At 59.7% G+C, this 26233-nt stretch overlaps 9 protein-coding genes and 1 non-coding gene across 10 annotated transcripts; 3 read left to right on the top strand and 7 right to left on the bottom strand.

Moving 5' to 3' along the window:
• Positions 1-236: 236 nt before the first annotated feature.
• Positions 237-3033, bottom strand: THITE_2083982 (uncharacterized protein; the record flags this gene model as incomplete). Its single annotated transcript, XM_003648748.1, has 5 exons — positions 237-1338; positions 1413-1528; positions 1597-1629; positions 1704-1899; positions 1925-3033. 5 exons carry the CDS (start codon positions 3031-3033, stop codon positions 237-239), a joined length of 2556 nt encoding a protein of 851 aa, XP_003648796.1.
• An 822-nt stretch (positions 3034-3855) lies between these two features.
• Positions 3856-5153, top strand: THITE_2140739 (uncharacterized protein; the record flags this gene model as incomplete). The annotated part of the gene is made up of 3 exons (XM_003648747.1): positions 3856-4430; positions 4482-4907; positions 5042-5153. 3 exons carry the CDS (start codon positions 3856-3858, stop codon positions 5151-5153), a joined length of 1113 nt encoding a protein of 370 aa, XP_003648795.1.
• A 599-nt stretch (positions 5154-5752) lies between these two features.
• On the bottom strand, positions 5753-9145 carry THITE_2106649 (uncharacterized protein). The gene is made up of 3 exons (XM_003648746.1): positions 8954-9145; positions 8668-8811; positions 5753-8609 (listed from the first exon to the last, which is right to left on the bottom strand). The coding sequence occupies exons 1-3, from the start codon at positions 9006-9008 to the stop codon at positions 5899-5901; spliced, it is 2910 nt and encodes a 969-aa protein (XP_003648794.1). The 5' UTR covers positions 9009-9145; the 3' UTR covers positions 5753-5898.
• Positions 9146-11192: 2047 nt separating this feature from the next.
• Positions 11193-12716, top strand: THITE_2106645 (uncharacterized protein). Its single transcript, XM_003648745.1, has 3 exons — positions 11193-11692; positions 11819-12202; positions 12274-12716. Exons 1-3 carry the CDS (start codon positions 11287-11289, stop codon positions 12381-12383), a joined length of 900 nt encoding a protein of 299 aa, XP_003648793.1. The 5' UTR covers positions 11193-11286; the 3' UTR covers positions 12384-12716.
• A 908-nt stretch (positions 12717-13624) lies between these two features.
• Positions 13625-18133, bottom strand: THITE_2061620 (uncharacterized protein; the record flags this gene model as incomplete). The annotated part of the gene is made up of 3 exons (XM_003648744.1): positions 13625-14560; positions 14620-14773; positions 16412-18133. 3 exons carry the CDS (start codon positions 18131-18133, stop codon positions 14007-14009), a joined length of 2430 nt encoding a protein of 809 aa, XP_003648792.1. The 3' UTR covers positions 13625-14006.
• Positions 18134-19748: 1615 nt separating this feature from the next.
• Positions 19749-20629, bottom strand: THITE_2106637 (uncharacterized protein). Its single transcript, XM_003648743.1, has 3 exons — positions 20530-20629; positions 20185-20385; positions 19749-20109 (listed from the first exon to the last, which is right to left on the bottom strand). The coding sequence occupies exons 1-3, from the start codon at positions 20543-20545 to the stop codon at positions 19946-19948; spliced, it is 381 nt and encodes a 126-aa protein (XP_003648791.1). The 5' UTR covers positions 20546-20629; the 3' UTR covers positions 19749-19945.
• Positions 20630-21086: 457 nt separating this feature from the next.
• Positions 21087-21837, bottom strand: THITE_2106635 (uncharacterized protein). Its single transcript, XM_003648742.1, has one exon. It carries the CDS (start codon positions 21704-21706, stop codon positions 21203-21205), a length of 504 nt encoding a protein of 167 aa, XP_003648790.1. The 5' UTR covers positions 21707-21837; the 3' UTR covers positions 21087-21202.
• Positions 21838-22097: 260 nt separating this feature from the next.
• On the bottom strand, positions 22098-22184 carry THITE_t2. The gene has a single exon. It is a non-coding gene; the product is annotated as a tRNA-Lys (tRNA).
• Positions 22185-22458: 274 nt separating this feature from the next.
• On the bottom strand, positions 22459-23963 carry THITE_2106633 (uncharacterized protein). Its single transcript, XM_003648741.1, has 2 exons — positions 23406-23963; positions 22459-23352 (listed from the first exon to the last, which is right to left on the bottom strand). Exons 1-2 carry the CDS (start codon positions 23787-23789, stop codon positions 22828-22830), a joined length of 909 nt encoding a protein of 302 aa, XP_003648789.1. The 5' UTR covers positions 23790-23963; the 3' UTR covers positions 22459-22827.
• A 1182-nt stretch (positions 23964-25145) lies between these two features.
• THITE_2039513 (uncharacterized protein) lies at positions 25146-25907 on the top strand (the record flags this gene model as incomplete). Its single annotated transcript, XM_003648740.1, has 1 exon — positions 25146-25907. One exon carries the CDS (start codon positions 25146-25148, stop codon positions 25905-25907), a length of 762 nt encoding a protein of 253 aa, XP_003648788.1.
• Positions 25908-26233: the final 326 nt, after the last annotated feature.

The following is a 26233-nucleotide window of genomic DNA, read 5'->3' as shown; positions in this document are numbered from 1 at the left end:
ATTCTAAGAGCGAAGAGTCTGGTCTTAACAGACAATGCCCGGAGCGGTAGCGTACAGCGGCTGCAGGCTCGATGTCACTGGAGGTAACATCGACATCAGGCTGAAAGGCATCTTCCATTTGACTTGACACACAGAGGCCTCATCATCGAACTACACAGTAACTTGGTCTGAAGAATCTGAACTCTCACCAACCAAGCCTCCTCATCCCGGCATCTGGTCTAGCTACAGGTGCACGATCACACGTCCTCCCACCGCCGCGCCATGGCCATCAACCTCAGCCGCACGCCCTGCGCAAACGCGCTCTGAACACCCAACTCAAGCAACCGCACACCATACCGCAGTATCGCCTTCGGCTCAGCAAGCGACACCGCCTCGCCGGTCGCGGGGTCCGGGTCCGAGAGCACGGCCGCGTCATACCGCGCCGGCAGCGCGTCCAGCTGCACCCTCAACAACGAGCCGGCCGCCGGCGAGGAACCACCTTGACTCATCATCATCATGTTCGCGCTATTCGCCCAGGCGACCAGCACGGCGCGGTACACGGCGGCCGCCCACCACAACGGTGGCGCCGGCGACGGCCCCGACGGCGACGCGGTCAGGCCGCGCAGGCTGCGCAGCGCCTGGCCGCAGTGGACCGCGATCTCGCGCGCGTCGTCCGGGTCGAGGTGGTGGTGGTGGTGGGGTTGGTGGTGTGTGTGTGCGCGTGCTGCTTCCGCGGCGCGGGCGTCGTCGGGACCGCGACGGGCGAGGCGCTCGATCTCGGGGAAACTCACCATTGTGCTGAGCATGGTGAGGTGGTAGATGACCGCATTGGCGCGGTGTGCCGCGGCCACGGCCGTGCTGGTGTCTGTGTCCCCGCCCGGGGGGCCGCGGCGGCGCGTCTCGGCGAGGTCGAACCATTTCTTGAGGAGGCCCTGGACCTCGCGCATCTGCATCGAGAGGAGGGCGGCGGTGGGTGTGTCGTTTCGTCGTGATCTTCTGCGCAGGTGGTGGTGGGTCTGGTTTCCGGTCGAGCAAAGCCCGTCGATTCTGGACCGCAGGTGGAGGACTTGGTCGGCCAGGTGGCACAGCAGGATGCGCAGCGTGTGCGGCGAGACGTGGCCCATGGTGCTGGTATCGTTGGCGTCGGTGAAGCGTGCTACCCAGTCCTTGATAGACCGGGCGACGTTGAGGGTGTGTTGCCCCGCGTTTGGCGCCGAATCACCGGGCGAGGCAGCGCTCAGAGCGACATCGAAACTCGGCATCGGCAGGTCGAGGTTGGCCACCGACAGAAATGATGTCGCCGGAGTGTCTTGGAATAGACGTAGTTCATAGTCCAGGACGAGCCAGGAGTATGTCGCTCTGCTGCCAGGGTCAACGGCTGGGCCACTGTCTCAACATCGCGCAGGGGAAAACAAACGAGAATCGTGCAGTACCTGTTCAGCATCCCCTGGGATTTCAAAATCTCGCAACGGTGGGGGGCGTCGGCGGATGTGTCCAGCCGAGCCAGTTGGTCATCCCTTGACGCATGGAGACTTGCCCTCAGATGCATCTGTCCGGCTATCAGCTTGTCTGCACCAAGCTCAGACAAGGTCCGAGTCGGAGCTGTGGTTGAATCACCTCCAAGTACATAGCCTTGTGATACATCCCCATCTGCAGGAGAGCGTAAGCCAAGCAGCACACGCAAGATGCGCGTCAGGATAAGGATCAGGTTTGAAGATGCTCACCTCCATCAGCCGCTTATCGCCGCTCCAGACCATCGCAATGACGAGCAGCAGCGCGCATTGCATGAACTCGGGGTCAGAAGCGAGCTGCACGTTCCGCTCGACGAGTTTGTGCAGCGAGATGCGGCAGATGTCGACAGCCGAGGGCAATCTCAGGATACGGCCCGGGGGCGCCGGCCGCCATGGCGCCGATGGCCATCTGGAGGACAAGGCCGATGCTTGACAGCGTCGCGGTCGCGCGGTTGGCGCCGATGCGCTCGTTGACCTCCACGGCGGTCAGGAGCGCGGCGGGGTAGTGCGGCGCGTAGCAGTCGACAGCCGCTCGGAGGAGGAAGTCCATCTCGGAGGGTGGGGGCAGCGTGAGGACGTCCAGGCCGTCGTCGGGGCTGCTTTGAAACCCGTAGAGCTGCTGTGCCTCGTGGAAGAGGCCTTGCAGCACCGCTGTCAGGGTCTCCCTGGTGCCGGCTAGTAGAGGTTCGACGGCAGTACTGGATCCGGACGGCCGAGCCGTGTTCGTTGTTGTGGACATGGACACATCCCTGAGTAGGGCACTGAGCTTTTTGACCTGGCTCGGCCCTGTGGGATTGCTGGTGGAGGATGATGATGGCGCCGCCGGGTTGCATCGGAAGAGAGGCCAGCTCTCCAGGGCCTCGGTTTCCGAATCGACGCTCGGGGGTTCCATCCGCCGCGGCAGTGTCGATGCTGCTGGAACGTGGCCATCCGTCGCCTCGCCGTGGCTGAGAGATGCGAGCAGTGCGTCGGGTGAACTGTCGACGTTCATGCCGGCGCCGAGGCAGGGCGCGAGAGATGCGAGCAGTGCGTCGGGTGAACTGTCGACGTTCATGCCGGCGCCGAGGCAGGGCGCGAGAGAGAAATTGGGGGCGATGAAGTGCTGTAAGTCGGCCGGCGTGGGCAGGAATTGGGACAGGGAAGTACCGGCGTCGTCTGCTGCAGCCGCGGCGGCAGAGACGAGCTGGGCTAGAAACTGCGAGCCATAATTTCCCCTGGGGCCAGCCTGAGCCAGGCCCTGGGAGGATTGGCTGACGGTACGAACGGCGTCGAACCGGAGGCTCCAGTCCATCCAGATACCGTGGGTCGTCTCCCGGGTGCCCCTGCCACTGCCATCGTTGTCAACCTGGAACCTAGTGGCTTGGGCGTTGTTAATATTGGGGCTGTCCTTTGCGCCACGCCGTTTCGAAACGCGTGCCCGACAGGTAAGCTTCTTGAGGACGCAGCGCGTGCACGGTACCTTGCGATCGCATCGTGCCTTGGATCTGGCGCAGGGTACGCAGGCGAGAGCCGAGGTCTCCGCTGTCGCGGTCAGGCCGAGCATCGTGGATAGTGACAGCATGACTGTCATAACTGTCCACAGTAATTGCGCTGTGATTGTGTCTCCTCATATCTGACTTGGCTCACGACTCGGATCACAGATTCCATTGTCGACTGTCCGGATGTGCGGCTTACATGCCTACCCATTGTTGGTCGGAGCAACTTGTGCCGGCCCCGCCCCGGCACCTCCGATCCCTGTCGGGTCCGCCCCGGAGGTCGACCGGGGAGTCGGCATCAAGTTCGTCCGCCCGCCGCATGCAGTCCGGGCCAGAGCTGCCCCCACAATGCCACTCAGCACTCACTCAAGTTGACATCGACAGATCTTGCTCGGCCACGCCCTTCATTATGCTACCCACAGTAATGGCAGTCGGAGTTATGCCGCAAGTTCCACCTGTGTCTGTCCCGAGTGCAGGCAACCGAGTCCATCCGGCTGCTCCGTCGTTGGACGCCGCCGCGGGCAGAAATGATGCGTTGCTCACCTGCTTTCTTGTGCGTCTTTCGCTGCGTCGGGCCAAGTTTGGGCCGTCGTCGGACATGTCCAAGGGGGTTGGTTGTATCTGTCTCCCTAACTGACCGCTCTACTTGTGTAAGAAATGCCAAACACACAATGACTATAAAATCCACACAACTGTTCCTATGCCATGCGGTCAACCCCAAGCGGTTCCTGCCCCTCTCTCATAAATTAATGCAGCAGAAAAGTCCGCCGCGGATATTCGGTTCTTTTGTCTCCTGTAGTATCAACTCCCCCAGCACTTCCATCAGAGAGGACACCAAGACGCCAACAGCCCAACCAAGCCAACCATATTTCCACCGCCAAACCAGCGCCATGAGCGGCCTACTCAAGCTGCTCTTCACCCGCCTGACCCTCCCGCCGGCCGCCGCCATCGCGGGCAAGACAGTGCTCATCACCGGCGCCAACACCGGCCTCGGCCGCGAAGCCGCCCGCCACGCCGCCAGTCTCGGCGCAGACACCATCATCATGGGCGTGCGCTCGGTCGCGAAGGGCGAGGCCGCCAAGGCCGACATCGAGTCCAGCCTGGCCGCCGCCAGTACCGGCACCACCACCACCACCACCACCACCAGGTTCCTCATCTGGCCGCTCGACATGGCCTCCTTCGCCAGCGTGCGCGCCTTCGCCGCCCGCGTCCGGCAGCACGTCCACGACGACCACGGCCGCCTCGACATCGCCATCCTCAACGCCGGCATCGCGTCCTCCAACTTCACCGCCACCCCAGACGGCTGGGAGACCAGCCTGCAGGTGAACGTGCTGTCCACGGCGCTGCTGGCGCTACACCTGCTGCCCTTGCTCCAGCGACGCGCCAGCAACAACCAGCCCGAGCACCGCCCGCACCTGACAATCCTCACCAGCGACATCCACGCGACCGCCCGCTTCGCCGAGCGGCACGCCACCACCACCACCCCCAGCAGCAGCAGCAGCAGCAGTCGCAGCAGCAGCAACACCCCCATCCTCACCGCTCTCAACGACCGCGCCCAGTGGGCGCGCTCCCAAACCACCGCCGGCGCAGCCGAGCGATACGCCGTGACCAAGCTGCTGGACCTGTTTCTGGCGCAGGCGCTCGCACACCACACCACCGCCCAAAAAGGAGGCACCGCAACAACTGGGGAAGAAGGGGTAGCGGGAGCGGGAGCGGGGGTGGTGGTGATCAACGCGGTGGCGCCGGGGTTCTGCAAATCCGAGCTGCTGACGCGGGAGCAGTCGTCGTCGGCGGCGCCGCCGCCGTTGGCGCTGCTGCTGCTGCGGGTGGTGCAGGCGCTTGTGGCGCGGCCGGTGGCGGAGGGGAGCAAGACGCTGGTGCATGCGGCGACGGCGGGGGTGGGGAGTCATGGGGCGTACCTTGATCATCAGGCGATTGCGTCGTGAGTTATCTTTCTCTCCCCTACCCTCCCCCCATCTTTCTTTTCCACCGCCCCTTCTTGCTTCGCTCTTGGAAAGCTTGCATTCCTGCCCGGACATGGCGTGCGCAGGCTGACAGGCGGGTGGGTTGGCACAGGCCCGGCGGACTGGCGGCGGGTGCCGAGGCGGCTGGGCTGAGGGACAAGCTGTGGGCGGAGATCATCGCTGTGCTGAGAGAGGTCGATCCCGATGTGGTGGCCGGATTCTGAGAGGGAGAGAAGGGGATGGGCAGACAGGCGACAGGATCATGTCGCGTTGCCGGATATGCCTCGACTATGTTGTTGGCAGCTAGCTGCCTGCTTCCTCCCTTCTCCCATCGGCCACGCTTTCAAAGAAAGAAGCGGGTTTGCTCATTCCTGCCAGTAGAGTGAGTATATGTACCCGGCTCACTCACTCAACACGGCCGTTCATTCCCTTGCACGCTGTCAACAACCTTTTCATCAGGCCCACTTGTAAATTCATGTTGTTCGAACACGCTGCAAGCAGATCATCAAATAGTACATGACACATCGCCGCAAGATCCACACAGAGAACAGAGCAAAATCGAAAAGAGGATCGAGCCGGCGAGCGGACGATGAAAGCTGTGCTAACTATCATATAGGGGAGTAAAGGGCCACCCTCGCCACTCCCATCAATGCCCCCCCGCCTGCTTCCGAGATACATGACACATTATGAACGGCATGACGGCTTAGGGAACGGATACCAAGTAGACAGAGAGAAAAAGCTGCGTCGACCAAGCCGGCGTGGCCGAGAGGGGGTATTGTAAGCAAAAAGCACACGCTAGAAGGGACTTTGTGTTTTTTTTTTCGGTTTTTTTCGTTTTCGAACACAAGCAGGCAGTCTCGGTCGAGGGATTGGTTTGGATGGATGGGGGCAAGGGAAAAACAATAGGGGAGAAAAATCTCGGCCGGGTCCCCGTCAGCGTCCCAAGACGTTCATACACCCAAGCTGCGCCTAAGCACTCTGCGGCAGCAACGACGTGTCTTTCTCCGACCCGAGCCCGCCGCCGAACCCCCCTGGCCGGGCGCTCTCGGGATGCTGCTGCAACCCAAACTTCTCCAGGCCGGCGATCGCGCTGTCGACCTCGCCGTAGACGATGCCGAGCCCGTTGCTGTCCTTCCCGCCGCCGGCAGACCCCTTCTTCTCGCTGCCGGCGTCGTCGGGCTCGTCCAGGTTCATCAGCGCCGGCGGCCGGTGCCGCATCTGGCGCGCCTTGGCCAGCGAGATGGTCTTCTGCTGGTACGTCGTCGTGATCGGCTGCGTGTCGTCGCGGTCGATCGTCGCCTTCATCAGCGCCGCCATCCACAGCCGCCCCTGCTTGATGTTCGGGACGGCGAAGTAGTGCACCGTAGGCTTGGTGAAGTTCACGGCGCGCGAGAGGCCGGCGCGCGGCGGCACCAGCTTGAAGATGAAGATGGAGTCCGACTCCTTGGCCGGGTCGCGCTCCGCGTCGGCCGCCGCCGACGTCGTGATGTGGCTCCCGGCCGGCATGGCGGGTGTGCTCGAGGCCCCCGTGAGCGTAGCATGGAGGCCCGTGAGCCGCTCGTTGTCCGCCGGGAGGACCCGGTGGAACGAGATGTCGATCAGGCCTCGCTCCTGTTCGTCGTCCTCGGAGTAGTAGTACGCGAGACGCCGGCCCTTCAGGACGAAGAGGCGCGGCTTCCACGTCGCCATGAGATTGGCGCTCCTCTTCTTCATCCACCCGCTGTAGTCGGCATCCTTCATCGCCTCTTGGGGGCTGATCTTCTGGAGGCCGCGGGTGTACGCGCTAGTCTCCTGCTTCGTCTTCTTGCGGCTGCTGCGGCTGGCCGGGGTGGCCACCGTGCTTGGGCTCTTCCTCGCGTCCGGAGAATCGAGGTCGAAACTCGCCCCCCCCGAGGGCGTGCTAGACCCCGTGCGGGCAGGCGAGTACATCGGAGACTCCTTGGACGGCGGATCAACCGGCGACACCTTGGCTCGTTCGCTACCCGTAACAGCGTCCGAGGCGGCCCGTAACCCTCCGAATCCGCTCCGCAGCATCACGCTCACGTTGAAGTCCGGATGGTTGACTTGGCTTAGCCGCTTGATGGCAGACTTGGGCGACGACTGGGACTGGTTCGACGAATTGCTGTCCAGTCTTGTGACGGTGGGGGGTGCGGCCTCTTTCGAGCCCGAGATGTGGCGGAACGAGTCCGCGGTTGCGGCCGACGGCGACCGCTTCGCAACGCCGTAGTATTTCTGCGCAGCGGGAGATAGCGGCGAGTCGCGGACGGAATCCGTGCTCCCGAGCCTCGAGTGCCGCGACAACGCCGTGGCGCTCCGCACCCGCTGCTCCTCGGCATAGCTCGGCCTCGGCGATGCTTGCATGCTGTCGCGCTTCTTTAAGACGTTGCGTCGCCGAGAGTCCGCATCGGGGCCCGAGAAGTAGCCCCGATCGAGCTCGACCGCAGAATCTTGGAGATCCGCCACCTGTCCCGACAGGCCGTCCTGGAGCCCCGCCGACGACAAAGGCCGCGACGCCTGAGCCGTGGCGCTCCCCAGCGTCCAGTTCCGGTCGAACGACGGCTGCTTCTTATGCGAGACGGCCGGCCGGGCCAACGCGCCGCTCATTGGAGGCTTGGGGGAGGAGATGGACGGAGTGTTGAGCGTCGTGCCTGTGAGGCGGTAATCGTTTGAAGAGTGGCGGCGGGAGTGGTGCAAATCTCGGACAGATGCAGCAGACGGCCGTTTGTCGTGGAACGTGCGGGTCGGGCTGTCCACAAGCGGCGAGACGGGTGAGACAGGCTCGTACGGCCCGGGCTTCTGCGTTTGCGACTGCCGGTGCGCCATGGCAGAGAGAGATGCTTCGTTGAGAGGGGACAGCCGCGGGCCCGAGCTCGTTATTGTGTTCGTCCTGCTCCGCACCCTTCCTGCGTCGGATCCGGCGTCGCTCCCGTACGTCTGGGTATTCCTCCCCGTGCTCGGCGCCTGTCCGTTGACCTGGTCCTGGAGTTGCTTGATTTTTTGCCACGTCTTCAGTCGCCTTCCGACAGAACCCAGGTCGAGCGCCTTGATGAAGAGCGAAGTCTGGTCCATTCCAAGGATAACTTCGCCTGTGATTTCCTGATCCCTGAACACCTCGCAGTGCTGTTTTTCCACGCCGGCGGTAAACAGATACTCGGCGACCTGGTCGGCAGACCACGACTCGACCTCCTGGCGTGTATGGACCGTCTCTTCCTCCTCGTCTGTCTCCTCGCCCTGTATGTACGAGATTCTGTGATCCAGTTGCGAACTGTACTCGCTGCTGGAGTCATTACCATTCCGGAGCGACGCGCTGCCCTGCGCGGTGTTGAAATCGGTGATGTGCTCGTTGATGACCGTCAGAGTCTCGTGCAGGACGTGGCTATCTGTGCTGGTGTTTGGCCGCGCAGTGCTGCTGGGGCCGGAACCGACCACGGCGGGGGCACTGCTGGCCGAAGGCGGAGCGGGGCTGGTAGGGGGTATCGGCGACTTGAAGGAACTGAGAGGGAGGGCGGCCGGGCCCGGTTTCGAATCGGGCTCGGGCGCACTTCGAGTCTCTTCCGCTGGCTGACTTGCGGCGGCCGTTTTCTGCTCTTTGGCGGCCTCGGCTAAGGGCGTCAGAGGCTGCTTCGGTGGCGAGAGCACGGGAGCGTGTGTGGCAGCTTTCGGCGCCGGCCGCGTATACACTATGCCATGTCAGCTCGGGAAGTGCAATGCGCAAATTGTGCCGGGCTGCCAACCCACCCTCTGGAAACAGGCCACTGTTGCCGTTGACTGTGTGCTTGCCAAGGAACCACCCATCTCCAAACTCGTCGTCGCGCTCGAGCAGCTCGACACGATCGCCCTTCGCTAGGGTCAACTCATCGGAACTTCGGGCCTGGAAGTCGTCTGCGGGGAGCGGACGAAGTCAGCTCTTGTTCCTCTTCCCGGACACCGGTTGATGCACCCGAAGCCGATTGCTTCATGCAGCAGCCACGCAGCGCCGAAGCAATGCACTCGAGGGCGGGATACTGGAGCTGGGGCGACTCACGGATGACAATAAGTATGTCGCCCACCTCGGGCCTGTTGGGGTTAGGTGCGGCCATTGTCGTGTCCCCCGGGCCAGCAGAGTCGCTACGTGGATGCGTGTGAGGGGATCGCGATACGGCAGATTCAAGGGCCTCACGATCTCAGAGGTGACGCCGAAACCGTCGTGGGGGGACGGTTCGGCACAAAAAGGAGGGAGGCTGCTTCGAGAGGTCGAACGAACAAGGTGCTGAGGGGCGGCAGCCCTGTCGAGAAAAGCAGGGCCAGAACCAGGTCGGGTCGAGCGGCGTCCGGCCAGGGAAGTCGCCTTGGCTGCGGTACCCAGTGTTCCGTATGTACTGTACGGAATATACAGGCAGTATAACTAGGCCGTTCGGCAGGGTCTGGGTCGAGAGGGCGGGAGGGGCGAGCAGGCCCAATCTAGACAAGACTGGCAGACGGCAGACGGACGACGTGAAATGCGAAGAGGCGCAATTCGCGGTGTCACTCCCATCGTCTATGCGCCGCAGCAGCCACGTTTGGGCGTTTGGGTCTATTTCCAGGAACGTCGCTCGGCGGGCGGTTGAGGTGGCATGGAGCGCTAACTAACGGTTGGGAGGAACCAGCAGGGAGGTATCACTGCGGCAAGACCACGTATGATGGGGTCCCAAATAGCACCTTTGACGGGGCTGGACGGGGTCGGACGGGGGTCGGCGGCGGCGGCGGCACTCGGTCTTCCGTCGCTGATTGGGGAGTGATTATTCGACCGTAACTAACGGGGTTGACGAGGGGCGCGCGTGGGCTGCCGTTATTGGGCCTGCAGTGTGGGTTTCTCCAGAGAGGCGACAGGATCGGGGCTTTTGCGCGAATCTCTGCTTCCAGGTTATTCAGGGAGTAGGCGCGCTGCCGGTGTTGCGGATGATAAAAAGCCGGCAAAACTTTGTCTACTAGGGTGCGGACCACGAAATACAAGGTGTGTAAGGATGGTCTCGGTTAATGTGAGAAGCCTGGCGAAAGTCACCACCACATTTACGTTAACAACGACTTCCTTGGAGCAGAGAGATCGGGTGAACTGTCTCAGGGTGGACCCTCAACTGCCACAGCAGTTGCGTGGCAGATGGCAGGCCCCACCGGCCAGACGCCAAGCCAGGGTTGCAAAGCCTTTTCGGTATCGAGGATAGTTGGTGTACGAGGGGAGCTAGTGTAAAGTCTTAACCCTCCCATTGCTTCTTCTTCTTCTCTTTCTTTTTTCTACCAGGCTAGAGAAAAAAGCCCTCAAATTGACGGGCTGGGGAGCCACAGATTGTCAGAAGAATTGAGCAATAACTAACGGCCGCTGAGTGGCGCGGCTGGTGGTCGCAGAAAGCGGACGCAGGTGCGGCGCCACCTTGGCCGTCCCGGCCTCCATCAGGCTGCTGCAGCCGCAATTGAGCGTGTGGGCAATGCATTGGCCCGGCGCGGGGGGCCCAGGTCAGCTCGTGGCAAGGTACACTCCAACCCTTGTTTGTTTGTTAGTTTGGTTCTTAGCCCCAATTTTAACAGGGGCCTGCAGCCAACCAAAATCTGGCTTTTTAAACCCCCCTGCTCCATAAATTGGCTCCGGCACTTCACACCCTGCTGTCCCAGAATCGACCAAAATCAGCCACGCCAGCCAATTCAACCAATCAGTCTGCACATGCTGATGGTGATCCACTCTAGGTACCAAACTAACAAACAAACAAGGGCTGGAGTGTAAGCTCGTGGCAGGGCGCGAAAAGGGGGGCCTCAACCGGGCCCGATCTGGGTCGCCTCCGCTATGGAACGGCATTCTGCCACCTCTGGTTTGCATTGCGACTGTGGACGTTCGATCCATGAAATAAACTAAGCACCGCCAGGCTTGACCAGTGTACCTCCGTCGGAGTTTCAGCTCAAGACACGGTATAAGTTTGGAGACTTACACTAACTCCTTGGCTGTGGTTCACATGGTCAGCGATCCGTCCGCGGTCGAGGCCCACAGTTTGCTGGCGCCGGCCCGGATGGCTCTCCCAGTCTTCGGCGTCGGCCCGCTTCTCGCCCGGGGCCCCCACTCTGGGCCTCGGCAACTTCGAGCTGCACCGTTGCTGAGAGATCGCATCTCGACACAACCAAACAGCAGCGGATATTCCCCGTTAAGGGAGTATTTTAAACACATAGTCCGAGGGTGCAGCGCAGTAGTTCGACGGGATTCCAGAGGATCTTTCAGCGAGTGTCGCACCGTCCCCGTGAACCGACTCCGTCTTCACTCCCTCGTTCTTGATCTGAACACAACCCGCCATTGGACACTCTACCCGATCCAAGACAGAGCCACGCAAGACCATCAACAACACTACCCAGACCACCATGGCGCAACGACCACTACCACCATCGCCGGCACCAGCCGCCGCCGCCTACAGTAACCTCTCGTACTTCCGCGTGACGACCCCCGCCCCCTTCGTCGCGCACGTCGAGATCCACCGCCCGGCCAAGCTCAACACCTTCATCGAGGCCATGTGGCTGGAGCTGCGGCGCGTGTTCCGGCAGCTGTCGGGCGACGCCGACGTGCGCGCCGTGGTGCTCTCGGGCGCCGGCGAGCGCGCCTTCACTGCCGGCCTGGACGTCACGGCCGCGAGCGAAAGCGGGCTGCTCCTCAGTCCCGCGGCGGGGGAAGCGGGGAGCGGGGAGGACGGCGCGCGCAGGGCGGCCAGGCTGAGGAGGCACATCGCTGAGATGCAGGAGTGTATCTCGGCGGTGGAGAGGTGTGAGAAGCGTAGGTGTTTCTTTCTGTTGTTGAAATTTAAATAGCGATCTGCTGCGCGAGCCCGCATCCTCGTCGTCTTCTGTCTAGGCTAGGAAGTGGTAGTTAAATACTCGGGCACTGACCTCGGTCCCACAGCCGTCATCTGCGTCATGCATGGCATCTCCATCGGGCTGGCCATCGACATCGCAGCTTGCGCCGACATCCGCGTGTGCGCCAAGGACACGCGGTTCGCCGTCAAGGAGGTCGACATCGGGCTGGCGGCCGACCTCGGCACCCTGGCGCGGCTGCCCAAGGCCGTGGGCAGCCAGTCCTGGGTCAAGGACGTCTGTCTCTCGGCGCGCGACTTCGACGCCGCCGAGGCCCTGTCGGTCGGCTTCGTCAGCCAGGTGCACGAGTCCAAGGCCGCCGCGCTGGCCGCGGCCTTCAAGACGGCCGCCTTCATCGCCTCCAAGAGCCCCGTGGCGGTGCAGGGGACCAAGGAGCTGCTGAATCACAGCCGGGATCACACGGTTGAGGATAGTAGGCGGTCCCCTCTTCCCCTGCCACTAGCAGTGTGTTATGCCGTTTGCAGGACTGACTGAACACCGCAGACCTGAGATACACGGGTGTTTGGAATGCTGCCGCCCTCCAAACAAGCGACGTCGCCGCCGCTCTCACGTCGGGCCTGGAAAGGCGCAAGCCAACGTTCGAGAAGCTTTGAAGGCGGAAACGAATGCAGGCGTACGATGTAATAACTTGCTCTCCTCTATGGGCACACCCCGGTGAGCTCCAGATGTAATCCAGACTACCACTATCCCATTTTCAGGGGCGACAGGATCATGATATCAAACACTCGCAACATCTTATCACAGATGCGGAGAACGCCTGCCGAGCGTTGAACGTTGATCCGCGCGCAGTTACAGGACGAGGGATGGACCAGCACCCAAACAGGTGAGATACGCCTAGAAACACAACTGTCTTCATAGACGCTCCTAGTCGCTATCCTCCAGCGGCTCCTCGGGACGGTACGTCTCTTTAAGACGCTTTTTCCGCCACAGTTAGCCACGAGCTGCACAGCTTGACCAGGGGTGAGGAGGTGGAAGTTAGCAATGATTGCACTCACGTCCTCGAGCTTCTGCTTCAGCACCTGCACCATGTTCTCCTTGACGACGAGATGCGTCTCATCGAGGTCCTCAATGATGATGTCGTTGTTGGCGCTGTCGAGGTGGACGATGATGGACTTGATGGCCGGCTCGCACTCGATGAGCACGCCTGCCCGTTTGCCGTAGTTTTATAGCCAGCGAGTGTTAAGGAAAACGGAACGGAAACGGCAGGCCGGGCAGGGGCCAGCACTCACCTCGTATTGCCCTCACCATCTTGGCGGCCTGCCCTCGGATTGAGCGATCGATCTTCTGGTTGATGAGGATCAGTCAAGGAGTTGGGCCTGACGCCCGGCCTTGTTGTGCCTGAATCTGCCGCTAGGAGCCGACTGCACAGCTACGGATTGTTGACGGGTGGGTGGATTGATAAAGACGGCAAATGGAATGGGCGCGCGAGGCTGACTGAATCTTTCTGTAACTAAAATATAGTGGGGGCAATCGCGGTCCGCGCGGGCCTTGCACCCAAGCCCGAAGCAACGTTAGTGCCCGTCAGCCGCTAAAAGCAGCGCTACTGTGATGTATCCAATCCCACCTAGCACTTCCATCAGGAAGAACCTGATCAAGATGCCCTTCCCGTCGCTCTGAGAACGCAACCCCTAAGTCTCAAGAATGTGCCGCCAACGTCGTTGAGGAGCAATACCAGACGACCGATTGCATAACTGCGACGGCTCTTCGCAATCGCCACAGACAACCGTGGCTTGTGACAGACCGCCTGGATCAGTAGTCAGGTCGAAGACAAAGAAGACCTAATCACGATCAAGGCTGCCATGGCAAAAGCACCTGGAAAACGAGTGCCCGGATGCTCCGGTGCCAACCGAGAAGGCCACCACTCTTCAATTGCCAGGACATTCTCCCGTCACCTCTCGCGTTCCAGTAATCGCCCACAAGCTCATACATACAGCCGTCCTCCATGTCGAGAACTTCTAACTTGGGCTCGGTGTCTGGTCCCTCCTTTTCCGACGACACAACAAACCCGTCGATGACGCCTTACAATAACCCAAACAACAGCAAAAGCCATGCTATGCTTTCCCAGAATAAAAAAACCACCTGCACGAGCCATCTAATGCAGGATGAAAAGCCAAGTAATACCTTACCTCATTATATACCCGTTGTGAAGCAGCCAGTATGCCCTCGTCCCTTGCAGCGAATAAACATGGCCCATCCCGGGCATTCCCAATGGTCCACTACTTCTTGTTCGCCTTCTTGTGCTCCTCCAGCGCCGCGGCAAGAGCCTCCGCCGCCGCGGCCGTCTTGACCTGCAGTATCCACGTCTCCAGCCCCTTGCCGTCGTCCGACGCCGTCGTCACCTTGACGTACTTGTTGTCCGCCTTGTATGTGAAGTCCGGCAGCACGGTCTTGTTGAGCGCGATGTGGCCGCGGGGTTCCGCCCGCAGCAGCATGCGCACCGCGCCGGTGGTCTTGTTCTTGAGGATGCGCAGGGGTCCCAAGCCCTGCACCTTCCAAGAATTCTTGCTCTTGGCCTTGTCTGCGTTGGCGCCCGATTCCTCGTCCGAACCGGCATCCGTGACGAGCTTGAGCGCCTTGGTCCGCACTTCATGGACGGCGGACTCGTCCTCCTCCCCGGGGCCGCCGTCGGTTAGCGAGATTTGCTCCTGTGGTGCCTCATCCCCGTCAGCGTTTGTTTCTTGACCATCTTCAGCTTTGGCAGACGGCTCGGGCGTAGTCGCCGCTGGCGTCGTCGCCAAGCTCGAAGCTCCGCCGAAGGTAAAAGGGGAATCTGGACGTTAGGCATTAATGATATTGCTTCAAAACATGACTAACAACGGCGACACTCACTAGTACCTGTTGAGGTCCCCCCGCCGGGCGCCAGGCTATTGCCGAAGAAGGAAGTTGCTGCAGGGGGCTGCTGTGAGAACACGGGGGCACCGCTCGTCTGAGACGAGCCTCCGAAGTTGAATATGGGTCCCGGAGTCGCGCCAAACGAGGACGACTGCTGCGTGCCGGATGCGCCGTTTCCAGATGCGCCGCCAAAGCTGAATGCAGGCGTAGGTCCGGCGTTGAAGGTGAATGTGCCCGTGGAGGATGGCGCGTCCCCGCTTCCAAAATTGAAGGACGACGGGGCAGACTGAGTGCCTTCCGAGGCAAAGGGGTTCTTGATCGTAGATCCATCCGAACCCCCAACCGAGAAGGTAAACGAAGCACTGCCGCCAGTGCCGAACATGGAATTGTTCTGCTGCTGCGACGCGGAGCCCTGCGACGTCGCAGGCGTCTGAGAGGCACCAAAGTTAAAGATCGGTGCAGCAGTCGACGCAGGCGCGGCGGCAGGTGGGTTGGCGAACAAGCCAGCCGGTTTCGTTTCGGCGGTTCCAGCAGCACTGCCAAAGAGAGGCTTCGACTCGGTCGCGCCGGCGGTGCTGCCAAACAGCGGCTTCGTTTCGGCGGTTCCAACATTGCTGCCAAAGAGAGGCTTCGACTCGGTCGCGCCGGCGGTGCCGCCAAAGAGCGGCTTCGATTCGGTGCTGCTTGTACCGAAGCCGCCAAACAGCGGCTTCGACTCGGTCGCGCCGGCGGTGCCGGCAGTGCCGGCAAATAGCGGCTTCGATTCGGTGCTGCTTGTAGCGAAGCCGCCAAACAGCGGCTTCGAGTCTTGGGCGGGAGTCGGTGCTGCCGCGCCAAAGAGGTTCTTGGTCTCCGTCGCGGGCGCCGCCGGCATGCTCCCAAAGAGGCTCTTGGTCTCCGCCGCAGGAGCGGCCGGGTTAGCGGGAGTACCAAAAAGGCTCTTCGTCTCCGCCGGCTTTGCCGGCTCAGGTGCAGGGGTGGATGCAGCAGAACCAAATAGAGAACCGTTGGACTTGCTGTCAGTGCTGCCGAAGGCGAACTTCTTGGCAGCCGGTTCCTCGGCGCTGGCGGTAGCCGGAGCCGTTCCCGCGCTGAAGATGTTACCGGCAGGCGGTGTCGCACCGGTGGAGAACAGGGAGGTTGCTGGCTTTGCCGCTTGGGCCTCGCTCGCCTGCGATTTGCCAAATAAACCGCCAAACTGGGGTTGGGTGGCCGGTGCCGTCTCGGTCTTGTTCTGGCCGAACTGGAAGAGGTTGGTTTTCGGAGCTTCCGTGGTAGTACCCGCCTGAGTAGGGAAGAGGGAAGGGGCGGTTGCAGTCGCGGTTACAGGGGCGGTTGCAGGAGCGGTTGTGGAATCCTTAACCTCCTCCTTCTGCTTCTGTTGCCCAGACTCGGGGGCGTTGGCACCAGACAGCGAGGTCGTTGCACTCGCCGAGGTACTCGAGCCACCGAACGCAGGAGGAGCGGCAGCTGGTGTCTCCGCAGTCTTGGCCGAGAATGAGAAGAGGTTGGGGGCGGTACCATTGGGCGTCGCTCCGGTCATGCCAGTGTTGTCTTCGGCCTTTTTCGGCTGGGTCGCAAAGATATTGGTGGGGGCAGCCGCTTTCGAACCCTCAACAGGGGTCTCCTCGGCCTTCTTAGTGCCGAAAGCACCAAAGTCGATAGTCGACGAAGCAGGGGGCTTTGGTCCGGTAGGTCCAGAGACCGGAGCCGCCGGGGCGGCGAACTTGATCGGCGTACCGGCATCCCAGGTGTTGTTGGAGGGAGCGGCAGCTGGCTGGTCCTTAACGGGACTTGCAGACCGTTCTTTCGCAGTCAGAGCAGCGAACGGGGTTCCATCGCCGGGAGGCAGCTTTCTAATCGGCTGGCCGTCCGAACCTCTCGTGATACGCTCAAAAATGCTGCGGCCCTGAGTGCTCTCCCCGTCCGAAGATAAGTTTGAGGTTCCATTCGTTGTTGTTCTCTTGACATCCCCAAACTGCGGGGTCGATACTCCGCCGCTCGCTGCGTGGTCGTCGCTCTGGCTGGCATCCTGAGCCTCGGATTGGTCTTCCTCGGCGTTGGAGCTGGTCTCGCTCTCTTCATCGGCGCCTTCATTACCACTACCCTTGCTTTCGTCAGAGAGATGGCTGAAGATATTGCTCGTAGCAGCTGCAGGCTTCGGTGCAGCGTCGAAGACGGTGGGCTTGGCGGCTGTGCTAGAGGCAAACAGGCTCTTGCCAGCGGGCTTCGCGAACGAGGTCGACTGAGCATTGTTCGCAATGCTTTCGAACATGGACTTCGTAGCGGAGGGTGGCTTTTGGGGCGTAGGCGCAGCCTTCTCAAGCACAGGCTTTTGAAGCTTGGCAGGATGGTTTTCGTCCGGCTCGGCGTCGGCCTTGCGTTTGTTCTTGCTTGACGTCTCCGGAGCACGGGCACGCTTGTTGGCACCGGACACCGACGCCATGAGCGTGCTGCTCGGCGCCAGATCTTCCTCGGCCTTTCTCTTCGCAGTCCCGTTGGTCTTGGGAACCACGTCGGACTCCTCGTCCGAGTCCGGAATGCCGTGCTTTTGCTTCCACTCTCTCTTGACTGCCTCGGACGGCCTGACCGTCTTGAACTCGTACAGACCGTACCGCAACATAATCAAGCTGCGGCTCTTCTCGTACTCCTTGGCGAAGTTTAAGATGTTGATCTTCCAGTCCTTCTTGGTGAATACTTCGTCGGCAGCGTATTTCAGCCGCCGCAGGTCGAGGATGCAGAAGAACTGGCGCCTCTGATGCTCATCCAGATCAGGCGGGCAGTAGTGCGCGAGGAATTCGTCCGCATAGATGGAGCCAGACCGGTTTGGGTCATCGGGTACCTCCTTGGCCAGCATTTCGCCGGTGAGATGGCGAGGCGGAGACGGGATCCTCATCGTAAATAGCTCGCTCGAAGACGTATTAGCGAGAATGCGTCCATTTACGTCGGCAGTCGACCCCCGAGGGGGTTTACCGGGCGTGGTCGGTGGGAAACTCTGCGTCAGCGTATTCGCGGGCACTCGAGGCGAGAAGGTCGAATGCGCGGGTCGCGAATACAGAGCCGAGGAGCGAAAGATGTTGCGCGGCGTCGAGGTAACGCCGGAAAAGCTCGTCGACTTGGGAACGTGCGCAGGCGCATGCGCGGCTGCCGATGCGGAGAACAGAGATGGCGGCGGTTTGTTTGGATTGTCGCCTGGCATCCGCCTGGGCGTCGCAACCGCCGCGGCCGAAGGTCGGTGTGCGATGTCCGACGCAGAGATACTCTGTGACAGCTTGCTCGATGGGCCCTGAGGCCGGCCGATGATCTTGCGGGAGGCGAGCTGCGACTCGGAAGCGCGCTTCATGGGGCTGTGGGGCGCGGACGCGCTGCCGAACTCGCGCTGCGAGGGCGCAGGCGCAGGAGCCTTGGAAGGTGCGTCGGAGTTGGCATCTGAATCAGCTGCGGGCGCGGGAGAGCTGCGGAACAGCCCAGTGAAGCCCAAGAAGCCTCGCTTCTTCGATGGCGGATCCATGATATCGATCGGTCTGGAGCCTGAACTTGAGCTCGAGGCGAGATGGGAAATGACGCGATGATGGAAGAGGGAGGGGGTGATTATCAAGGTAGAGTACGGTGAAGTAAATCAGGCCGCGGCCATGTGCGTCAAGTCGTGGAAGTTGCGCGTCGCCTAGCGCGTCGTCCGGGGTGGCGGCGACGGGCGGCGGCGATTGACGTTGCAGAAGGGGGGGGGTTATGGGAGACTTGCGCGGTCAGTTTGAGGAGCCTCGGAGTGGGAACCCGAGACGACGCGATGGAACAATGCGAACGACGAAGAAAGAAACCAGAGACTCGATGATGCCAATGGAAAGCGGCAATCAAAAGAAGCGCACTAAACAACGACGTGTCTCCCGTCAAAAGAAGTTGGGTGATGAAAGTTGACCGCACCAAGTGAATGGTGGTGTGTGGGTGTTTGGGGGGCAGCCTCCAAGCGGCGCTCTGCTTGGGAGACTGGGGAAAAAATTGCTGAGATGCCCTGGCAGAACATGGGCAGCTGGGATGCCTGTTCAACGCTGCGTCGCGTGCACAGACCACCTCTCCTGATCGATAGGTTCCTGTGATTGCGGAGACCGCGCCTCACGCGCCTCAGGCACCTTGTTCAAAACTGCTTGTCTTGGCGAGCCAGTCAGCCAGTCGAGGCAGGATTGTGCGCTCGGTATAGCGCAGGTCCCGTTGGAATGAGCGCAGCCAAGCTGCAACTTCCTCGGGCACCAGTGGTATTTCCTTCATTCATGATGTTACTGTGACTTTCAGATTCCGGCTGCTGTCTTTCTTCCGAACCCGAGGACGGTTGCGACCGATTGTTGATGGACCAACCCAACCAAGGCACCCGATCTGGGGAAGAGCAGTCGCGTGAGACGGAGAGGCCTGCAGGTTTCTTCCGCCCTAGGCAAAGAGTGAGTGGTGGCCAATCGCCTTCAGCGTTCTACAAGCCAAGATGTGGGATGTACGGATTACGGATTACGGAGTACGGAAGTACGGATTGCGGATTCCTCGGGCACATCTGCATGCCCATGGTCACGAAAGTGCAGCTCCAGAAAGTGCAGCGTGGAGAGACGGATTACCCCGTACCACCTCTTTGCAACTTAGATTTCCTGGATGCCTCAGGTATATAAGTGAGTATATACATCTTTAAAGTGCAGTTGTCCATCCTCTTGGAATTACCGCTCGTGTCGGATACCAGCGCATTTGGCAACAGCTTAAGATGGATATGTGACCGCCACCTTGGCTTGTGGCTGATGGTCACTCTCACACACCTGGAACAGTCCGCCGAAGTAAGCGGCAATGGCCAACAAAAGCAGATGGTGAGTGAAGCAGAGGAGGTTGGAGTCGGAACTTATCATCGTAAACCTACCTTGGGTTGAGAGGGTAAACGCTCAACTGGGTCCTTGCCATGTTGTGCCCAGCGGCCAGGCGGCGCTTCCTTGACCCTCAACTACCCTTGACTTGAACATGGACACAGAAATGGCGTCCAAATCTGAACCGTCTCAGTCTGAGGTGACAACGGTTTTCAATCGGACAGCTCCATATTTTGTTCATTTGGGGCTGGTGCCGATGCTGAATTTCAACAGAAATACTGAGCCGTTGGATTTCCAATGGCCGCCCCAGCAAACCAGCAGTGCCGCAGTCCTCCTCCCGCGACCAAGCGCCCGTACCGAAGACGCCAACATGAATGCAATTCGCTGTCGTAGCGACCGGCCGTTTTTGGCACACCCCCAAGAACAGGTTTATATGTACAGATATCGCATCGTCCAAAACATCATCAGCTTTCCTCGCCGCGCTTGGCCGTCTAGAGCTTGGCCTTGGTCTGGGCCTTCTTGAGGATTGGGTCGAGCTTGGTGGCCTTCATGACGTCGCCCTTGATCTTGAGCTTGCCCGACATGAATAGCCGCTGAGCGTTGGCCTTGCCCGCGACGAGGTTGCCAAAGTCGGAGTCGGAGAGGGAGAGAGTGACTGCAGCGATGGCACAGGTCAGCGGTCCAAATAGCTAGGCTTTGCTGTTGCTGCAAGCAGCAGAAGTCTACGCACCATTGGGGTTCTCGCCAGTGCCCTTGCCCACGGCGCCCTTGTTCTTGAGGTCGATGTGCCAGCTCTCGGTCTCGCCGGCGGCGTTCTTGAGGACGAAGGCGAAGACAGCGTTGCCCTGCTTGATGGCGTCCTTGCGGTCGGCCTCGTTGGCATTGAGCGCCTTGTTGATCTCGTCGAAAGCCGCCGAGGCGGGGAACTTGTCTGTGATGGTGATTGTCAGCAATCAGATAGCAGATAGCAGGCGGCTGGATCCGAATTGCTTGCGGGCAGCGCATGTGACAGCACAGTGCAGCAGAGGCGGATGGACCATTGCGGTCGCAGAACAGCCAGGGCGGGCAAACCTACCGTTTTTGAGAGACATGGTGCTGCTGGTGGTTTGCCGAAACCGAGCGATCGCTGTCAAGGTGCAAAGATGCTAGCTAGGAAAACGAAGGGGAGGCGCTTGAGCAAGGTAGTTGAAATTGATTGGGCAGGATATCGAAGATTGAAGATAATGGAAGTCCGTGGGGTTGGAGAGGTCGATCCAAGGCTTATGTACGGGCTAGCCGGATGCGATGACGCTGCTGCTCGGTCGCATGTGAATTGGACCTCGGCGCATTCAGAGCCGTCGCCAGTACCCCGGCTCCCACACCCCACAGGACCCTTGTTACCTCCCCCACCAGCGGAAACAGGCCGACACAACCGCGATCATCCCGAGAGTTAAGTCGAAACACGCTTGTTCAACCCCCACAGTACCTGTTCGTAAGGTAGTGTACACAGGATACATCGGAGTGCCGTCGATCTCAATGCTCTGTGCCAACTCGCCAATATGCAGAGAACGTCCGAAACTTGACGACGTACCCGATATCCCCCCAGCCGGCATCCGCCGTCGCCCACGGCGCCCCCGCCCGCGCTCTGCCAGTACGGCGCCTCGGTCTGCTGCAGGCGCCCGCGCTTTGCAGCCGCGATGTTCTGCGCTCCTCCTCCTGCTACTGCTCCTGCTGCTGTTCCTCCAGTTGCGGTGAAAGACGGGACGGGGTCAAGCGCGTGGTCGGCTACCCAGCCCCAGATATTTTCGAGGCAGGTGGTTGAGGCGGCCGCGGCGAGGTGCATCCGAAACGTCCTCCTTGCCTGAGCTATCCGCCCCGTAGTCGGCCACTGAGCGATAATGCTGAAAGGTCGGGTCGGCAGCATCGGGCGTCGTCCAGTGTTGGCCGATCTGGGTCCGCCACCAGGTTTGCGGGTTGCTGGCACATGGCGGCTGACATGATCTGCGCTGCTTACCCTTATAGTGTTGTTCTCTGATGGCTGATGGGCGGCGGCTTGAGCGGCTACAAGCAGGGAAGTCTCGCACAGAAAGTGCCGGAGGCGAATCGTTGTGATGCCCACTGGCTCCTTTCTTCAGGAGACCAGGTCCTCCATTCGCGAGAAGAAGCGGCGTGAGATAACGGCATGAGTCTGCCGTCGGAGCCACCCGCCATGACTGCAAACAATACTCAAGTGCCTCGCTTACAACAAGAGGGTCATGGCGGCGGTCTTCCATTGTTTGGCTCCAAGATGTGATGGTATTATACAAGCCAAACAGCGTGACTGAATGGCAAATGCGACCGTTGCTTTCCCGCCGCCTCCTCATGTTCCTTCCTTTGAAAAGGGGGATCTGCTGCCGCCTTGAGCATTGCTCGCGCTCGCCCACCAATGGGCGTCAAGCTTGTGAGTGTACAGAAGCAAAAAAGAAGACTCTCCGGTCACTTGTTTGCTCTGACTCGTCTGGCTGCCATGGCTATAATGAAATGAACGGGAACTTAGCTAGCAAGCTAAGCGTTTGACCTGGCAGGTAAGACGCTACCAAAATCGCGTTCACAAAAATGGGTGAAGGCTGCAAATTAGGACAGGCACAACTCGAATTGAAGAAAAAAATCTCGCGTAGGGAATTGAGCCCTCGGCGGGGGTCGAACCCGCAACCTTGAGATGACGGAGAACCCGATAAGAGTCTCACGCTCTACCGATTGAGCTACGGGGGCAGGAGCCACCCCTCGAGATGTTGCGGGTCATTCTCGGCGCAATGCATTATAAACTGCTAATGTAGGTCAGGATCCCTCCGATCCGTCTGATGACTGGACTTCAGACTGCTTTTCTCCTTGATAATGCTGTTGCCCAGGTATGAGTGTTAGGTAAACCCAAAGTTACATTATAACCCTCGACAGAAGATCCGCGCTTAGGTCAACCAAGACGCGTGTCACCTGTAACAAGCGGCAGATGAGGGGAATGGCATCGCTGACCATGCCCCTATCCATGCCCCTATCCCTGATGGGCTTGACGGCCCAATGCGTTTGTCGGGCTCATCCACTGCTGACAGTGTAAGGTAGATTATGTATCTAACGCAGCGTTAAAGATACCCTGTCAGCCGCTTCCGTAGTTTCGGGGGCCGGCGGACGGCATTTGGGCTCTCCTAGGCCGAGGACAGCAGGAGAGGGCCTACAAGCAACGGTCCACACACAGGGAGTAGCTCCATTCTAGGATTCAAAGACAGTAAATTCTCAAGGCCCCTCAAATCACAATGCCCAACTCCGAAACCATGACAGTGACCCAAACAGTCAAACATCCCTTGCCGGACTACCGAGTTCTCGTGCACCCTAAGTCTACTAATCAACTCGCCCCCGCTGCCTAATTTGACACCTCCTGAAACAGGTCTGGCCGAAGCTCAGTCATCCTCTCATACGCCTTCCGGGCATGCTTCTGGAGATCCCACTCGGCATCGGCGGGGGGATTGTCCGCGATATTCTTCAACTTCGCGGCCCAGGTTCTCCATTTCGCGTCGTCCACCAGGCGGACCAACACCTCGCCCGCGAACTGCACGAACTGCGTTGCGATGACGGCGGCCGCGTTCAGCACCAATGGGGTGGAACGCGGCGATGCTGGTTCCTCGAGACCTTCGACGACGTCGGTGACCGCCCAATAACCCGATTTGCCACCCATTATCGGAGTGAGCCGTGCAAGAAGGGTGTAGACGCTGAGCGTCCTGTTGCACCGGTCCATTGGGTCATTTGGGAATGCTGATGCGCAGCCATTGTTGTCAGTGTCTGGGCAATAACAAAGGGGAGGGAAGAGGGTCGACGCACAATGCATCGCGTTCCAGTCATCGTAGGCCATCTCATCCAACGGTCTCGGATCCCAACCCAACTGCGGATCCTGCATGGCTCTGTTACCAACATATTCTTTAGGTAATGAACTGGCTGGCTTACCTCGGGGTTGAATTCCTGAACCGCTTGTTCCTTCAGACCGAGCAAGAGATCTGCCAGCCGTTTGTGCCGGACATCGTCGAACGGGATGTGTTCCACCAGGGCAAAGACATGGGGCACAATACTCCCGATCACTTGGAGCACGCCGTAACCGGGATCCTGCTTCCAATAGGGATCATCTGGAGGACAATACATCTCCCGGTAGTAGGCCTGCACCGCCTGGATCGCTCGTTCTGTTGCGTGCTCGTCCGTATCTGGCGCGAGGAGCAGCTCGCGTATGAAAACGAGGGTCTCTTTCTCCACCGCGTCCACGTCGTCCTGGACAGCGAACTCGTCCATGTACGTCAGCCACTGGGGCTTCACCTTCGCTTCTGGCGCATTGCCCATGGTCGTCGGCATGACCAAATGCGACGGAGTTGCGCTAATAACCTAAGGTATATTGAGACGAAGCGGGCTGTCGCAGTGTGAGTAATTTGGAACTTCTCATCGTCCTTGGGTGATCAGATATGGATGAAAGATTGCAATCGAGCAGTGCTCCCGCCCTCCCCACCCACCCCTCCCCCCCTCCCCCCCCCCTTTTTTTTTTGGGGGGGGGGGGGGGGGGGAGGGGGAAGAGAGAGAGAGAGAGGGAGAGAGGGCACCCACCCCTCCCCCCCTCCCCCCCCCCCTTTTTTTTGGGGGGGGGAGGGGGAAGAGAGAGAGAGAGAGGGAGAGAGGGGGAGAGAGAGAGAGAAAAAGAGGGAGGCAGAGAGAAAGAAAGAAAGAAAGAGAGAAAGAAAGAAAGAAAGAGAGAAAGAAAGAAAGAAAGAAAGAAAGAAGCTAATTTCAAGTGGTTTTGAGTGCTTACTGATGTGATACTTCTTTTTTCAGCGTTTTCCTCTGTTGTGTTCACTGGAGATTGCGTAGGTGAGTACCGCCCACTTCAACGCCCACTACAACACAGGCATATAACTCTATCGCGTGTCCTTGGCTGTGCTTAGTGTACTTGACGTTCTCTAGACGCAGGCTGCGTGGGAACGAGGGGTGTTGACGGAACGCGGTTTGGATATCTAGGTAAGGTAGATAAGAGAGGAGAGAAGGCTTGGTTGCTCGATTGCAGCATAGTCAAGTGCAGATCATGCTCTGAAGCTCTGCTCGTATATCCCCCGATAATACTTAGCGCTCAGTCGGACGGCGTCGGCCATTGCGATACTGATCAACGTTTGTCTGTGATGGCAAGTTGCTTAACCGCCTGGTGGTCAATCAGGTGGGTTTATCGATGTCGGGTCCTGGTGAGCTGCTACAGTGCGATTCGCTGTTTTAGACTGTACATTATGCACTTGATTGCACGCTGCAAACCTGGTTGGTTTGATGATGGCGCCCTGGAAGAGAATGGTGAAGGCGAAACCAGACAAGGCTTTGAAGGTTTGCGATTCGTGTCTTCCGTAAAGTGGCTGGGGATCGCACTGCAGGCGCTGTGGCACGAACCGAAATGCAACCTCCCCCAACCTCCCCCACGCAGGACTCTTGTCCAGCGATACAGGGCAGCATCCGTCGCAGCGCTTCAACTGCGGTCCGCCAAATGTGGATGGCCGACTCCTTGACGACCTAGAAACTTGCCAACTTCTCAAATCCCCTCCGTCGCCCGATCGACACTGGCAAACCCGTCCGCGCCCGACGATTCCCAAGCGCAGCTTGGGACTTCGCCAGCCTGTTGTCCGATATCCGAAGCCCTTGCGGTAACCATCTTGACACCGAGCACAGATGTCGGAATTTGTTGCGGACGACGAGATCCAATATCCCTCGGGGTTTGGATTAGGCGACGTCGTCGGCTGGGGAACTACCGGCATGGTTGTTCTTGACAAGTCCTCCAATACTGTTGTTAAGGTACCCTTCGACCATAACAACGAGGAGTGCATTTTACGCATGCAGAGAGAGCGCGACGTGTACGAAAGATTCACACAATGCGGCGGCCATGAAGGGCTCTTGTCTTACCATGGCGTCTTCGAGTCGGGCATCCGCTTGGAGTACGCCCCTCATCACAACCTGCGGTTGCACCTCGGAGCCAGCAACATCAGTCCTGCGCAGCAGCTACGGTGGGCCATTCAGATTGCAGAGGCTATCAAGTTTGTCCACGACGCCGGCGTCATCCATGGAGACTTAACATGCGCAAACATCTTCCTAGATGCCTACCTCAACGCAAAGGTAGCCGACTTTGCCGGGCCGTCAATAGATGGCTCCCCACTGCTAGTTGTTGTTACCGAGAGCCACGAAATTCCAGGGCCTCGCCTGTCCGTCCAGGCCGATCTATTCGCGCTCGGCAGTGTGCTTTACGAAATCATGACCGGTCACCCTCCTTACGAAGGATTGGACGACGCAGCGATCCGTGCCCTGTATCTGAATCGGAAATTTCCCGAGACCGCATCCCTTGGTGCAATTGGGACCATCATCGAGCAGTGCTGGCAAGGCAACTATTCTGGGGCTGAAGCAGTTGTCGAGAAGCTGCGAGGTATTGCTTCCATCTGAAGGGAACTGAGAGCGAGAGTATCATTGATGCTGACGGGAAACAGCACAAACCTCCGTTCCCCCCACTCTCCAAGGCGCCTTGAAGACCGACTCCAATAAATGCACAACCCCCTCCAAGTAAAGTTGATGGTCCCTCGAACCCATTGTAAGAACAATGCAGTTTTCATGAGAAAACAGCCCCTGGGAGCCGCCCATGCGACTCCTACATAAATCTTGGAATGAAGTCGATGGTTCATGCCCGGAGGACGGGAGCTGACTTGACATCGACCCAGCTAGGTTCAGTTTTGCTGGGTCTCTCCCCATTGCAGTGGATGTGTGTGGGATCC

The sequence above is a fragment of the Thermothielavioides terrestris genome, chromosome 1 (genome assembly GCF_000226115.1).
Source record: "Thermothielavioides terrestris NRRL 8126 chromosome 1, complete sequence".
Classification (NCBI taxonomy): domain Eukaryota; kingdom Fungi; phylum Ascomycota; class Sordariomycetes; order Sordariales; family Chaetomiaceae; genus Thermothielavioides; species Thermothielavioides terrestris.
This window is presented reverse-complemented; position numbering and strand designations above follow the sequence as displayed.

Coding starts and splice junctions, on each gene's coding strand:
- THITE_2106649 (XM_003648746.1), bottom strand. CDS start 9,008: ATGGCCGCACCTAACCCCAACAGGCCCGAGGTGGGCGACATACTTATT. Junction 8,812..8,953: donor CGACATACTTATTGTCATCC/GTGAGTCGCCCC, acceptor CGCTCCCCGCAG/ACGACTTCCAGGCCCGAAGT. Junction 8,610..8,667: donor CAGTGGCCTGTTTCCAGAGG/GTGGGTTGGCAG, acceptor GACATGGCATAG/TGTATACGCGGCCGGCGCCG.
- THITE_2106645 (XM_003648745.1), top strand. CDS start 11,287: ATGGCGCAACGACCACTACCACCATCGCCGGCACCAGCCGCCGCCGCC. Junction 11,693..11,818: donor GGTGGAGAGGTGTGAGAAGC/GTAGGTGTTTCT, acceptor TCGGTCCCACAG/CCGTCATCTGCGTCATGCAT. Junction 12,203..12,273: donor GGATCACACGGTTGAGGATA/GTAGGCGGTCCC, acceptor TGAACACCGCAG/ACCTGAGATACACGGGTGTT.
- THITE_2106637 (XM_003648743.1), bottom strand. Junction 20,110..20,184: donor CACTGGCGAGAACCCCAATG/GTGCGTAGACTT, acceptor CCATCGCTGCAG/TCACTCTCTCCCTCTCCGAC.
- THITE_2106635 (XM_003648742.1), bottom strand. CDS start 21,706: ATGGAAGACCGCCGCCATGACCCTCTTGTTGTAAGCGAGGCACTTGAG.
- THITE_2106633 (XM_003648741.1), bottom strand. CDS start 23,789: ATGGGCAATGCGCCAGAAGCGAAGGTGAAGCCCCAGTGGCTGACGTAC. Junction 23,353..23,405: donor TTCAGGAATTCAACCCCGAG/GTAAGCCAGCCA, acceptor AGAGCCATGCAG/GATCCGCAGTTGGGTTGGGA.